The 14,601-nt window shown below is 41.9% G+C and overlaps 1 protein-coding gene across 1 annotated transcript; it reads left to right on the top strand.

The window, feature by feature from the left end:
* Positions 1 to 10,930: 10,930 nt before the first annotated feature.
* On the top strand, positions 10,931 to 12,099 carry LOC136489694 (protein TIFY 11d-like). The gene is made up of 3 exons (XM_066486263.1): positions 10,931 to 11,203; positions 11,311 to 11,535; positions 11,687 to 12,099. Exons 1-3 carry the CDS (start codon positions 11,022 to 11,024, stop codon positions 11,829 to 11,831), a joined length of 552 nt encoding a protein of 183 aa, XP_066342360.1. The 5' UTR covers positions 10,931 to 11,021; the 3' UTR covers positions 11,832 to 12,099.
* Positions 12,100 to 14,601: the final 2,502 nt, after the last annotated feature.

Here is a 14,601-nt window from a genome sequence, read left to right as displayed (position 1 = left end):
AGCCATCTCCAATTGACCAAGGCGCTCATTGGTGACACGAACATCCTCATCAAGGTGTTTAGCATGGAGCCTCACTTTGCGTTCAAAGTGTTGCAGCAAGGCTTTCGATCGAGGTGATTGTGGAGGGGTCCTTTCACCTTCTCCTGCCATGATTAGTATGTAGCAAGGGAATCACAAGAAAATATGTCCTATCAACTAACTTAATTAGGTGACAACAATTTTCATTCTATCAGCATGTGCAACCGAGTTCTTACATGTCCTTACCTTGCTATGTAGATGGTGTTGGCGACGACAAGAACAACACAAGTAGTAGAAAGTAGAACCCTGTGACGTTGTAGATAATTTGTGGAGCTGTAGGTGGCTTAAAAAATCAAGGTACAGCTAGAACCACGTTAGTCAATGCAAGTTGAATAATTGTTCATAGATAGTACCGTGCTGGTCCTAGGCTAACCCGTGCTAGAGACGCGAGCCTAGACACAAATGTTGTCACCGGACAGTAGCAAACAATGGAAATGATGAGAGTAAATAGCATCAACTTAACCCTTCTTTTTTTTCTTTCTTTCCTCCTTTTCCTTTCTTTTTCTTTTCTATTTTCTATTATGTTTTCTTTTTCTTTTCTTTTCTTTTCTTTTCGACAAGCAGCACAAATTGAACTTTTGCAATATGATTATAACAAGAATGCAGCAAGTAGCATAGACTTTCTTTTACTAGGGATAAGGATTGCAACAAGTAGTACAAATATGCAATTTGAACTCTCTTATTTTCAAAACTGAGTGTACTCAGATTTGCACCAAAAGGACAGGTGCATAAGGTAGTGTTTGTGTAGGCGCGGCTGAAGGTGATGGTGGTGAGGGTTTCAGCAAAAAGGTCGAGAGAGCAGCGGTGCTTTTGGTGGTGGTGGTGGTGGTATTGGTGGAGATTGCAGTGGCTGAAGTGGGGGGAAAGGCAACAACGGATTGTGTGGTGACTGAAATGTGACAAGAGCTCGAAACTCTAAAGGATTAGAACCTAAGAACCAGCACTTGACACCACGATGTAAACCACAAACTCAACAAACAAAGAACTAAGCAGATCAGCAAAGGCTCAAACTTGTGTTTGGAATTTTAGTTCTATCCTATTTTTATATTTCTGGACTATAGGTAAAGTAATGAATGGTAAATCACTCACCAAAGAACCTTGCTCTGATTACCACATGATGGGACAAGGGGTTGTTCTTGATCTTTTGGTGAGTGTGGATAAACTCAATTTGGGGTGGATTCGATGTTGGTTGTCCGACTACAATGACCACAAGGTTGCTGCGCCTTAGCAACAGGTACGCCGGCTCTGATTGTGATGTTCTTGTCGTGCCAAGAACACCATGAACCTGCAAGCAACCGAGAACAAGCAAGAACAAGATGAACAAGCAAATAACTCACGGATTTAAGCCAAAGGCTGAATCTGAATCACAAGTTGGGGTCTTGAAACTAGCAAATCGGGTGGTCTAGTTGACACACGCGTTTACAAGGAAGAAGCAGTAGCTATCTTGCATCTAAACAAAACCCACCCTCATTCTGATGGCTGCTGGTTCTATTTATAAGGAGGAGAGCACAAGGGGGAGTGGGAAACCCTAATCTAGGCGTCCCTCAATGGGTTGTAGTCAGTACAAGGCTCAGGCCCAAGCTATAGGTCTGTGCGTCCTTTTGCTTGCTGCGCACAGCTTCGGTAGATTCTGATAGTGGGGTTGGACCCATCTAAAAGAGGACGATGTGCTCTTTCCAACAAGTCAAAAACCACCTTCATTAGATCTCGTATCAAGGAGTTATGGTACTTTTGATGGAGTGTTTCATGTTGTCTCGAGATGAGCTGAGCGCCCTATTAATGATGATTCCCACTTGTTCGGCTGCTCCATCCTCATCATGGGGTCTAAACATGAGGCAATGGGGTCTTGACCAACATTCCTAAGAATAAGACAATCATCACCATGATTTAGTAGCATCCAATTCTGAGACGAGTTTGTATGAACAGCGAGGAACGACTTTACCTAATAATTAAGTTGTCGTGCTCGTGCTCTTGTCATCGGACCTTGTTGTGCAGCAGGTGTGGTTGTATCAATGGAAGGGATGTCCTCATCAGCAGCGGCCTTGTCCTTTGTTGGTGTGCTGGGCCTGATGGATTACAGTGCTACGTTGTCTGCAATCCGACGACCCACAAATGGCATGTACTACCATGTAGCTTCCGTTCTGTCGGTCAGGCTCGCTTAGTTTTCGACCTAACATCCTCACACTTCCACTTGATTGAATTTGTTGAGGTGGAGGGTGCGTGCGTAGGTGTGGAGATCTACTCATCTAAAACTGCAACATAGATCTACTCATCAAATCGAGTTAGATTAAGACAAACATTACATCAAAGTTTAAGAACTCAAAGAGATCTACAACTTTGTAGTTGATCTTGTTTTCATTTGAAATCATTTAGGGTCCCAAAAATCTTGTTTTAAGTTCTTATATTTTAAAATTTTCAATTTTTTAAAAACTTTTTAAACGATGTCAGATGGAGAGACTCTAAAGTAAAGTTTTAGTGCTGGAGATTTTAAACCTTATAGTTCAAATTTTTTCATTTAAAATTGTTTAAGGCCAAATATATATTACAACATTCATGAAAGTTAATGGAAAAAGTATAGCATTCCACAATTGGCCAGTGACTATTGATCTAGCCTCTCCCTAAGACCTGTCTCAGTGATAGTTTCATATGAGTTTCATTTATACTAATTAAATAGTTTATCACATATGCATTTTTTATGACATGGCAATATATTTAAAAAGAGAGAAGAAATGAGTTTCATCTAGATGAGACTCTCTTGGCACGACTGCTAGCTCTTTATGAGTCATGAAATTAAATGCATATAAAATTGTAGAATGAAACTTTACATTAAGAGCGGGTGTTTCATCCAAATTTTCTTCATTCTATATGACATGGCAGTCTCATTAACAACGCCATAAAACCCATTGAGACTAGCCTATGGTCTAGGTTCGGACCTTTGTAATAGGATCATGGATTACGAGGCTAGTGACAAAGTGATTGGTGGGGCAATGAATTCTCTTCTTTACTATTGCTTTGTTCTCCTTTTATAGGATATGGGTATATACCTTTTTGTCATTCTGGGAATGCTCTCTACCTGCTACATGATATTCCTAGGATCTTAATTGTTAAGGATGGAAACTGATCAAATCCGCATGGAATCGGATCCGGATATCACCTTTTACCACATTTTAATTCGAATACGAATACGGATTCAGATATTTTTTGATACAAATACAAAACAGATGTCGTGGATTTAAATTTGTATTCTGATATTTACTCAAGCCAACTCAAAATGTATATTGTTAAATTTAACGTACATGAATAAAATTTTACTACTAAGTACATCGTTAACTAAAGTGAACTAAATGAAGGTACACTTCTAATAATCTTCAATATCGAAGTAAATTAAATTATAATGGATAATATTGAATAAAATAATAGATCAAGTGAAGAAATTCAAATAAAAATGGTAGAAAACAATTAATTTATCAATAGTATCGGAATTACAAAAAACATTCTCACACAAGTATAGATTAAAATCATTTGTGTATATAACACAGACAAGGATAGCACATGAAAATAATATAGTTATCAATAAATATTTAATAATTAAATATATCAATTAATCAATCAATATTATATTTATATAAACATTTATCATGAAATTATAAATTTATATAAAATAATTTACATCAATAAATAAATAAACTAAACTATTACAATGATTTAAAAGAATAAATATATTATGATTAAACTAAATCAGAAAAATACTAAAATTAATTTAGTCTTTATGTATCATTAATAATTTTAAATCAATACTAAAAGTTATTTATAGATATAATATTAAATGGGTTCAATGCATTATTAGTTATAATAAAATTAAATAATTGGACACTTGTTATGGGGAGAAAACTTTTAAGTAGGTTAATGATACCTTGTTTTCTTTGCGGATATTTTTTAATACGGATCTGAAATCGATAGAGAAAAACATTGAAAAGCGGATTCGGATATATCAATTTAGTATCCACATTAACGACTATGAATACGGATATACATATTACAAGTTTTAGCGGATATAGATATCGGATAGTTCGTATATCCATTTCCATTTTTCATCCCTATTTACTGTTACAGACATAAGGCCATAGGGGAACATTCCACTCCTTTACAAATATGGGCCCTCTTGGGCTCCTTCCTTCTCGGGCCGCAACCCTCAAATTCTTCACCACAGCACATCCAACCCTAGGGTCGGACAGAGTCTTCGTGGATCCCAGAGTCCTCTAAGCACAGGTCAGGAGGCTTCACCTACTGAGGACCTCTAGCATCCTTTGGTCTCCTTCTCTCTAAAGGTTTCATCGAGGGCTCCATTGACCCTGGGCCTACCTCTTAAGGGCTCTCTTCATCTTCGGTCACCTTCTCTTTGAAGGTTTCATCGAAAGCAACTCTAGCCCTTGGCCTGTCTTTCAAGGGCTATCTTCACTTGCGATCACCTACTCTCCAAAGCTTTCTCCAAAGACTCCTCTGACCTTCGGCCGCCAGTTCTGGCCCATGGCCTGCCTGAAAGCACAGCACATACATAGAGGAGGGTTAGCTTTGGAGGACCCTTGGGGAGGAAGCTCCCCTCCAACAGTGACGAGTGACCCTATGCATGGGAGCTCATGCGAGCCTTGTGAGTTAATAAGTCCTAGGCGGCGCACATGTGTTGCTGTGGGGTTCCATATTAGTGAAGATTCTTTCAAGATCGAAAAAAATGTTTGCTATTTTTTGGCCGATTTGTAACTTCTAGAAAACTATCTTTAGAGGTATGGTACTTTGTTGTTCGCCTCTAGAAATCAAAGATTAGCTTTTAGGATACATAGATAAAAACGGGTTCTCTATAAATCAATTAATAAATTTTAATCGTCTTTACAAATCCTTTCCGTAGCCTAAATACAAAAGATATCGGACCATGTGAAATTCTTGAAGGCCCAAATAGAGCCGGTCAAGTGTGCCCAAGAAGGCTGTAGGCTACCGTTAGTACTGATAAACGAGGTGGATGCATGTTGGGTTCTGGCCCAGAATTCAGTGGCGTTCCCTCAGGGGCGGCTGTGGGCTGTGGCTGTAGCCGGCCTCCCGTGTCGCCTTCCTTGGCACTCCACAACTTCGGTTTTTTTTATTTTTAAGCCTTTTTTTGGAAATTTTTCACAAATATGTCCCTGGAGGAAAGATTTCAAAATCTAGACCCTTAGCTCGGCGCCATCGTTATTGGCGCCGAGCTTACACTGCTCAGTGCCAGTGTCCCTGGCGCCAAGCTCTTGGGCTCGAATCCAACGTGGTGGTGACAAGGCAGGAAGCTCGGCGCCAGTCACCCTGGCGCCAAGCTCGGCGCCGTAGATCTTAGAACCAAGCTCGGCGCCAGGGTGACTGGCGCTGAGCCTGCCTTACGTATGGGCCCCAATCCTTTCTCTCCTCTCCCTCTCTCACTTGCTTTTCCCTCGCCCGAGCGCCGAACCACCAGCGCCCTCTCCCGCACCCGGCCGTCGGCGCCCGCGCGCCCTCTCACTCGCCATGCCCACCCCATGCCCCATGCCCGCGCTGGACCACCGTGGCCGCACTGGACTACCATTGCTATCTGTTCAGAAGTATTATTACTGAGAACTTTGTTGCAGGGCAATACACTCAAATGCTCCGTTGAAGAAATTGAGCGCGTTCGGCCGAGAGTCAGGGACGACTACATGCGTAGCTTCCTGGACGTAAGATTCAAAATATTCTTTTAAACATATTATTAATACGTTAAATTCTTTTAGTTAACATAATTTTGTACAATAGAGGTTGTCATGTCAGCTACGTCGTACGGCTGCTCGTTGTGGTTGCAGGACAGACACGATGCAAAACATGTACGTTCCTTCCACAGGCAGAGGAGGCTTAGGTTCCTCAAGCCAAGTAGCTACAGGGGACAGGGACGAGGACGACGTGGACCAAAGGCACAAGGAGCTTGGACCCTCTTAGCTCCATGACACTCCCTCGACTCAGCCTACACAGCCTCCAGGCACTAGGCAATGTCGTCCACCGGACCCTTACACTCCAAGTACGAGCGCTCTCAATCACAAGGGTAAGGGTAAGAATAGGAGGCTGTGAGGGTTGTGGCAGATGTTAGTATGCATTATTATAGATTTTGTATTTATTTTCCTGTAACAATTTGGGACTGTATGGACATTGTGGACTATTTGGACTGTGCAGGACATTTTATGTTGATTGTGATGTTCTTTGTGGTTGCATTGTGCTCTTTGGATGATTAAATGTTTAGATTATATAATAATGTCTCTGTTTATAACTGTGGATGCTCCTGAAACAAGGAAAACTCTTGCGATTTTTTTCCGTGAATCATTAATCATTCTACATTGCTAAAAAGGCACAAATATAGTACACAGATTAAATGTAAATTCATTAGAACATGTATAGTCCAATCATATCGTACAGACGCTTTGTAGATGAATCTAGGCTTTTCAAGTAACAGTGAACGAATAAAGGCTTTTTAGACAATGAAAATAGACTTTTTAGTTACAATGACAGCAGCGATTTATCACTTCACTAACATAGTACCGGCATGCAAGGAAGCACAACTCCACTCCATCTCCACTATCCATCTTATGATTGTTTGATCCAAGGGCTGAGGTGAAGGGGCACACGGATCGCTGAGATGGCACATTGAGAGACCTCCATTCCACATCTGAACCTATAAATAACCCATCACTCCCTCTCATTCACACACACAACAAGGAAGAAGAGCACTCCTCAGCATTTTCTTTCGTTGTGGTACCAATGTTTGGAGGGTCGTCCAGAAGGAGAGGAAAGGAGAAGGGAACAACCATTAGGTGGGAGGGTCCTCTTGGTCCTGATTTCTTTGAGGAAGCTCTTTATGAGAGGTTCCCAGTTGAGAGCAAAAGTAATTTCACCAAAGAGGCACCACTGAGAGGATATGATGAACGGAAAGAAGAGTGGCCAAAATGCATGCTTGGTGAGGACTGCCAAGTGCAGATGTTCACTGAGGGAATAGATGGAGGTCGTCGTTTCTTCAAATGCCCGCGAGCATGGGTACTTGCTATTAGTATTTGTTTCTTCAATATGTTCCTCGTCAATACAACTTACATGACATACTTATTATAGTCTTCTTTGGTTGAAGAAAACTGAGAGTTCACTAGGTGGGTCGATCCTCGACCTATTTATCCGCATGCGGAATACATCTACTACCTGTAGGACCGTATCTTCGATCTAGAAAGGGAAGTTAACAGCGGTTACAAGGACGACGGATAGGACGACAACAAAATGGTGCCGATTCACAGAAGGCACTCTGCAATGATTCATATTGCACCTGTCCTAATCACAGGAACAAGGGTCCTCCGCCGTCGCCACCACCAACAATGGAAGGCTACTTCGGAGAAGGTGCAACATAATTTGCTATGTGGCCACACTACTAGGACGACTTTATCTTATTCACATGGCACATCTATGTGTTTGTTGTTTAGTTTAATTACCTAAGGCATCTTAGGTTTAGTCAAAGGAACTCTGTACCCTAGCTCGGTACATGATCTCACATGCCATTTCATGTGTTTTGTGTGTTGAAAAGGCACAAATCTAGTACACTGATTAAATGTAAATTCATTAGAATGTATATAGTCCAATTGTATCGTACAGACTTGGGTCGGGACTCCCGACTTGGGTCGGGACTTCCGACTGTCGGAAGTTCCGACTCACGTTGGGACTTTCAATGGCCACAGTCACTGCGCAGGCTAAGTGACTAGGCATCAGTACTTCCGGCATGAGTCATGACTTTCGACTGTCGGGAGTTCCGGCTTACGTTGGGACTTTCGACACCAACAGTCACTAAAAAATATTCCACGTGATCGTGGAGTGCTAGAGTGTCTCTCTTTTTATTTTATTTTTATGCTTGAGCACTTTATCTTCCTCGGGCCGACTAAGTTTGCATCCCTCTTTATAGTGCGGCGGATCCTAAACTCAAAAACAAAAATAAAACCATTGGAGAGCGCATAATGAGTAATAGTTGTGACATATCTCATTAAGATCACATTAGTCCCTAATTTGGATGGTGTCGATACACCAAAACTCACATAAGGGGCAAATGCACTTTCAAATCCTCAGTCTGAAACATACTGAGTAAGCAACTCATCATCCGAGTACTAGTCCTATACCATAACCTTGTTGCTATGGTTAGGCTCACCTGCATTGCTCTGACCTACGTGTCGCCTGTAGTAAGCGGCCTCCGCTTCATCTGCGGCCCCTGTGGCCTGAGTGAAGAACACATCGTCATCCTCCTCCGCCTGCAAGCCCGCCTCTGCTAGAGCGATGAGCTCGCTCAGTCTGCCAATGTTGTCCTCAGCCTCCTCTACCTGCAATTCCACCTCTGCTAGAACGATGAGCTCGCTCAGTCTGCCAGTGTCGTCCTCAGCCTCCTCCGCCTCTGCTAGAGCAATGAACTCACTCAGTCTGCCAGTGTCGTTCTCATCCTCGTCCCCTCATCGGACAACACAATCGGTGATTGAACGGTGCGACCAGCTCACGATCTGTGCTCATCTAACTTCTTTTTCTCATACCTTGCACGAGCCACCTCTGTGGCATGTTCCTCGTTGCATCCAATGCCTACATGTATAAAATGTAATCAGTTAGCAATGTGATTATATTACATTTAAAATCAGGCAACGAAAATAAAGGCTTTCAAGCACTCACTGGCACATAATGCACCAATATGCTCGTTCAAGACCTGCATATGTACTCTTGTCTCCTCCCTTGCCTCCTTCCTTGCCCTCTTCTCCTCTAACGTCATCCGTCTCTCCAATCCTCATTTGTCAAGCCCAACATCGATCGGGTTACAAATACCAAGCTATCTAGCAAACTCACATATCTTTTCTTTGTGATGTTTAACGAATAGGTTGACGTAGTCAGGTCCATATCCTCGCTTCCGTGCAATTACTTGCCTCCCCTTGAGTTCATTCAAGAACTTAGCTTGACCATCATAACATTCCCACCTACATTTCCTAGTGCTCTGTTCAAACAAAAAATATATCATATATGTTTTAGCAAAACAAACAAAATACGATTTCATGTTTACCGCAAAAATAACGAACCTCATCATAGTCAACCATATAGCCGCAATAATGGCATATTCCAAGCCCCGAAAGGACTAGGCTATAGTTGGATTTAACACCACATTCGCATATGACAGGAGGTGCTTTGTAAATTACCCTTTCTTTCTTCTTTTCCTTAACCTTTCGCGGTACTTCCGGCCATTGGTTCTTAGGACCATACAACCACTCCTTGAAACGACACTTCGCCATTGAAAACACCTAAATAAGGTGACATTAGTACACGCACACATAGAGCTAAACATTTAAATAGATACACTTTCCACTTACTTCATGTTTGTTTGGACACACAAACTTCAAAGTATTCTCAGGGTTTATCACGGCTCGATCTCCGCATTCACACAGAGAAGATTCCTCGAGTCGTCTAACTACGGCTATGTGCTTCTCCTTAGCCGTCATTGGCGGGGGGTTAGGGGGGTGCAACCCACCGCTTGAAGTGCTCACGTGGATATCTCCCTCTAAACCAATCGTCGAAAAGGAGGTACCTAGGGTCAAACTTGTCTGCACCGTCGATCTACTGAAAGAAAAAGCATCTCTCATGGTCCTACATAACGAGATTCCAACAAAATATTAGTAGCATACTTACACAAATAAAGAAAAAAAGATAGTGGAAATAATTTCTTACATTAAAATGACTGCATGTGTAGAAGCAACGCGCCGCTGTGTTCGGATGTTTCGATTAAAACACGTGGGCCAGGAAACCACAGTCATAGTTAGGGACAGAGAGGTCAGGAGGGACGGGAGCATCTTTGCTAGATTCATTGGGGTAAAATTCTCGAGGACGACCCTGTTTTCGCCAAAACTCCTCCCGATATATTTTTTGCATCTAACAAAACGGACATAATTTAACAAACAAAAATCAAAACATCAAAAATTAATGCCAATGAGAACCATAACTACAATACAACCAATTTCGTTCTAAGAACCGAAAGCAATTAACATTAAACCCTAAACCTAGGGTTTCCAATGTTATGCACAACAATGAACCCATAAAACATAACAACATGCGCTGCGATTACCTAGGTTTAATACAAATATTAAAAATTGCATGAAACCCTAAGTCATGACGATTCTTAGGTTGAAAAATCCGACTAATATATACCGAATCGATGGGAAAAAAAACTAGAAGGGGAGCGAGGATACCTTGCTATCGAAGATCTACGGATCAAATCAAAGTTTTCAAGGTCCAATATGCCGATTCGTGAGGTAGGACGAAGTAGGGAGAGAAAAAACCCGAGAGGGAGGAGAAATAAGAGGAAGAAGGCTCCGACAGGAAAGTTGGGGCTGGGGTTAAAACATAAGCTCGGCGCTAGTCACCAGCTCGGCGCCAAGATCTACGGCGCCAAGCTCGGCGCCAGGAGCTACGGCGCCGAGCTTCCTGCCATGTCACTGCCACGTTGGCTTCGAGCCCAAGAGCTCGGCGCCAGAGATGCTGGCGCCGAGCAGTATAATGACGTCGAGCTAAGGGTCCAGATTTTAAAATCTTTCCTCCGGAGATATATTTGTGAAAAATTTAAAAAAAAAGACTAAAAAAAATCGGTACTCCGACTCGATCTTTTCTTTTCTTACCTCGCATTTCACGTGCTTCTACTCACGCCTGCCCCTCTTCGTCCAGCGCACAAGGAGACCAAACCCACCACAAGCACAAGCCGTGCCCAGAGTCTTCTTCTGCCCCCGGCCCACTGGTATAATATAGCACGCGCAAGGTAGCTACTAGAGAGAGACGACGGCAGGCAGATAGGCCGAACCACCACCACTCCCAAGTGCCCCACGGCACGGTTTTCCAGTGTTCACCGACAAGAGGCGCGAGCCGCGAGGAGATAGATGGCGGCCACTGGCAGTAACAGCAGGTTCACCGTCACATGCGGACTCCTGCGGCAGTACATGCTGAGAGAGCACCGGCGGCATCAGCTGGTGGAGGCGGAGGAGACAGACTCCCGGACCATGCAGCTGTTCCCCATCCCCACGCGCGCCGGCACGTCGTCGCAGCCGTCCCATGACGACCAGTGAGTCTTAATCTCTGTTCTGCTTGTATGTTTGACGGATGAGAGAGAGCTTCTTGTTGGCCATGGTGGATCGGATGATTTGATGACAGCGACTTTGTTTGTTTCAGGGCGGAGGCGCAGGCCAATTGCAAGGCACCACTGACCATCTTCTACGAGGGCCGGATGCTCGTGTTCGAGAACTTCCCGGCCGACAAGGCCAAGGAGCTGATGCAGCTGGCCGGGTCGGGGTCAGAGAAGACGGCAGCCACCGTGCCATCGGCGGCAGTGCCCTCCGATCTGCCCATCGCGAGGAAGGCGTCACTGCAGAGGTTCCTCCAGAAGAGGAAGGAGAGGTGAGGAGAGATTCCATCGTCGCTCACATGCATCTGATTCACGTCAATAATTCATTTGTCTTTAATTTAATTTCTTTTGGCACGAGCACGACAAAGATATACTATATACATACAGCAGATCGGAGTAATAACATATGCTGGATTGTCACAGGATCGGCGCTGCCATGGAGCCTTACCCGAAGCCGAAGGTGGCGGCCTCCCCGGCACCGGAGAAAGATGTTCCGGCCACCGCCAACAGCAAGCAAGTGATGACTGCTTTGAAAGATGGGCCTGCTGCCTCATGGCTCCGGCTTTGAAAACCTTAAACGACAACTATTGATGAAAAGGGATATATACAAGTACTGACTATTATCCTGCAGAATGATTTTTAATCATCTAGTTGTCTCTGAGATCGAGAATTTTTCAGCATTCCGATGAATTCTTTTTACCAATTATTAATTATCCGTTGGTCTATCCAGATTTGATGGATTACATCATGTATAACCCGGCTGCTCCATTAGTCCAGGACATATATGTATTGATTATTGTATATTTTTCATCTACTGATGAGATGTTAACACATACAATTGCATCTTATTAAGAATAATCTTTCTGTCCCTGTTAATGCTTGGTCTTATATAATGCCTTGAATTTACTGCTGTGAAGAGTGAAGACTGTTTATTTGGTCATCATAAAATTTGATTTCTGTTAATTGTTCTTAGTATGTTAGACCAGCTCTCACTAGTATAGAAATGAGCTGTACTCCCGGTTGAGAAACCCCTTCAGTCCCGGTTTCCTAACCGGGAGCACGAATGCGGGACTAAAGGGTCCCTCCTTTAGTCCCGGTTTCTCGCCCAGGACAATACCAACCGGGGCTAAAGGGGTCTGCCACGTGGGCCGGCTCTTTAGTCCCGGTTGGTATTACCAACCGGGACTAAAGGTTTTCTTTTTTTTTCTTTTTTTTTTGTTTCTATTTTCAATTGATGATTCGTTTTAGTTTTTGAATAGGTTTTCGAATACGCATTCTACGCTGCTAATAATATACATATTCCACACGCTTATAATGTTCGAACATTTTGTATAAACTAAAGTATGAAACTAACGTATATATTACATGCATGTACATATATTGTACGTTATTTTATGTACATATAATATGTATATATATATATATATATATATATATATTACAAATAAAGCTTGCATTGTATATTCTATCATATCCTTGGGATAACAAATTCACTCCATCTGGTTTGGCTTTCATGTTTCGTTCACGTCATTGTAGAACTCGTCGACGGGGTTTAAGACCTGGTCATTAAGAAATCCTGCTATGGTCTCTTGAATTGCTTTCAGTTGGTCACGTCGTATGACTTTTTCCTTCAACCATAGAGTCTTCAATAGAAGTTAAAGAAAAAGTATTAATATATATATATATATATATATATATATATATATATATATATATATATATATATATATATGTATGTTGGTCACGTGATTATTTATATATATAAGCAATAAAAGAAATTGTGAATATATGAATATATTTATATAACGTACTTTGAGGATCTCTTCAGGAGTTCTTTTTGTGTACGCCATGATGAACTCGCAAACATAGTATCCGCAGTAGTTGGTCCCCTGTTCTTGCCTCAGAACCCACTTTTACGAGAAAAAAGATTCGGTGAATTGAAAGCATGCATGGTGTTAATTGAATTATATATATATATATAAATGTAGCTAGTACTTACTTTGTGTGCGATTACATCCAGTGGCGCTTTATAATGTTTCATGTGGTGTTCCTCAATGAAACTTTTCCAAACACTGCGCCCAATAAAATAAAAAATTAATTTGGCCTTTAATAATTATTGCAGTTAAGAGATCGGGGTATATATAGTTGCTAGAGAGACCAAATTACCTTTGGATAATATCTATCATGTCTTGGTACTCTGTTTGCTCTTTTCTTAACAAGTCTAAGATGCTCAACCGACTATTGGCCATATCGATGACCATCAATATCTAGTGATTGCTGCATATATTTTTATACACAAATATGATCGACATTAACTAGAGTCAACATATATATATATGGGAGATAGCTTAGCTAGTAAGCAAATAATTGAACAAATGTCCATATGATCGACATTAATTATTTAACACTCACTTGAAGTTGTAGGGGAAGAGAATGTCCATGTTTTGTTGGTTCACTATGAACCTCATGAGATTTTTCTCGAGTTCAGCTTTCCATTGAGGCGGGGGATTAGGGTGTTTGAATACGACATTTGGATCAACGAAACCAACATCATTATCCTTTCTCTTTCTGAGTTCTGTCATCTCATATCTGCATATATAAAAATATAGTGTGAGGATATATAATTTATATATATATATGTAGCTTTATATATACACTTTAATAGTAGAAAATAATCACACTTACAAACAATAGCAGCTAATGAGACTTTTGTCGAGAGAGTCCAGGTGGCATAGTTGGTGTAATTTTGAAAACTCGACATATATAACGTCATCGCTATGAAAGTAATGTTGGTTTCTAACTCTGATAGAAACAAAGGTCTCTCCCCGTTCACACGCCGCCATGTACCACTTATTTAGTGGGTATATTTGCGTACCCAGTTCACTTAAGGCCTCAAGGTTGTATAGACTCTTTCCATGTCCAAATTTCTTCCAAGGATCCACTTTCGGAGCAGATGGTCCTTCAGCGAGCACTTGGACAAGGTCCAAACCAGTATCCTCGTAAAACCGAACCAGGTCCTCAAAATCGGCGTCCAGTAAGTCTAAGTTTGAACCATATTCATTATGAATGACAAGAGGGGGGACTGATTATTGCGATTGTTGTCCGAGTTGTGCAACATCTTTCCCTGCTCTAGTCTTTTTCTGCGCCGCCTCAAATGACTTGGTGAGAGAGCGGTCGTAGTCTGATTTTGGCAGGGTCTTTTGAGATTCCCGCTTTTTCTGGTCCACCTTCTTTCTTAGAAGATCTGGAGGTAGGTAGAAGTACGATTTCTCCGGGTTTTCCCTCGCTTCTCGTTGCTTTCTTACTTTTTTGAAGAAACTGTTCACATCTTTTTGTAC

Source organism: Miscanthus floridulus, chromosome 1 (genome assembly GCF_019320115.1).
Source record: "Miscanthus floridulus cultivar M001 chromosome 1, ASM1932011v1, whole genome shotgun sequence".
In the NCBI taxonomy this organism is placed as follows: Eukaryota; Viridiplantae; Streptophyta; class Magnoliopsida; order Poales; family Poaceae; genus Miscanthus; species Miscanthus floridulus.
The sequence above is the reverse complement of the archived record's forward strand: the minus strand, read 5'-3'. Positions and strand labels throughout refer to the sequence as shown.

What these genes read in the sequence shown, in the direction of transcription:
- LOC136489694 (XM_066486263.1), top strand. Translation starts at nt 11,022, where the DNA reads ATGGCGGCCACTGGCAGTAACAGCAGGTTCACCGTCACATGCGGACTC. An exon ending in CAGCCGTCCCATGACGACCA is followed by an intron (nt 11,204 to 11,310) that starts GTGAGTCTTAAT and finishes TGTTTGTTTCAG; the next exon opens with GGCGGAGGCGCAGGCCAATT. An exon ending in CTCCAGAAGAGGAAGGAGAG is followed by an intron (nt 11,536 to 11,686) that starts GTGAGGAGAGAT and finishes GGATTGTCACAG; the next exon opens with GATCGGCGCTGCCATGGAGC.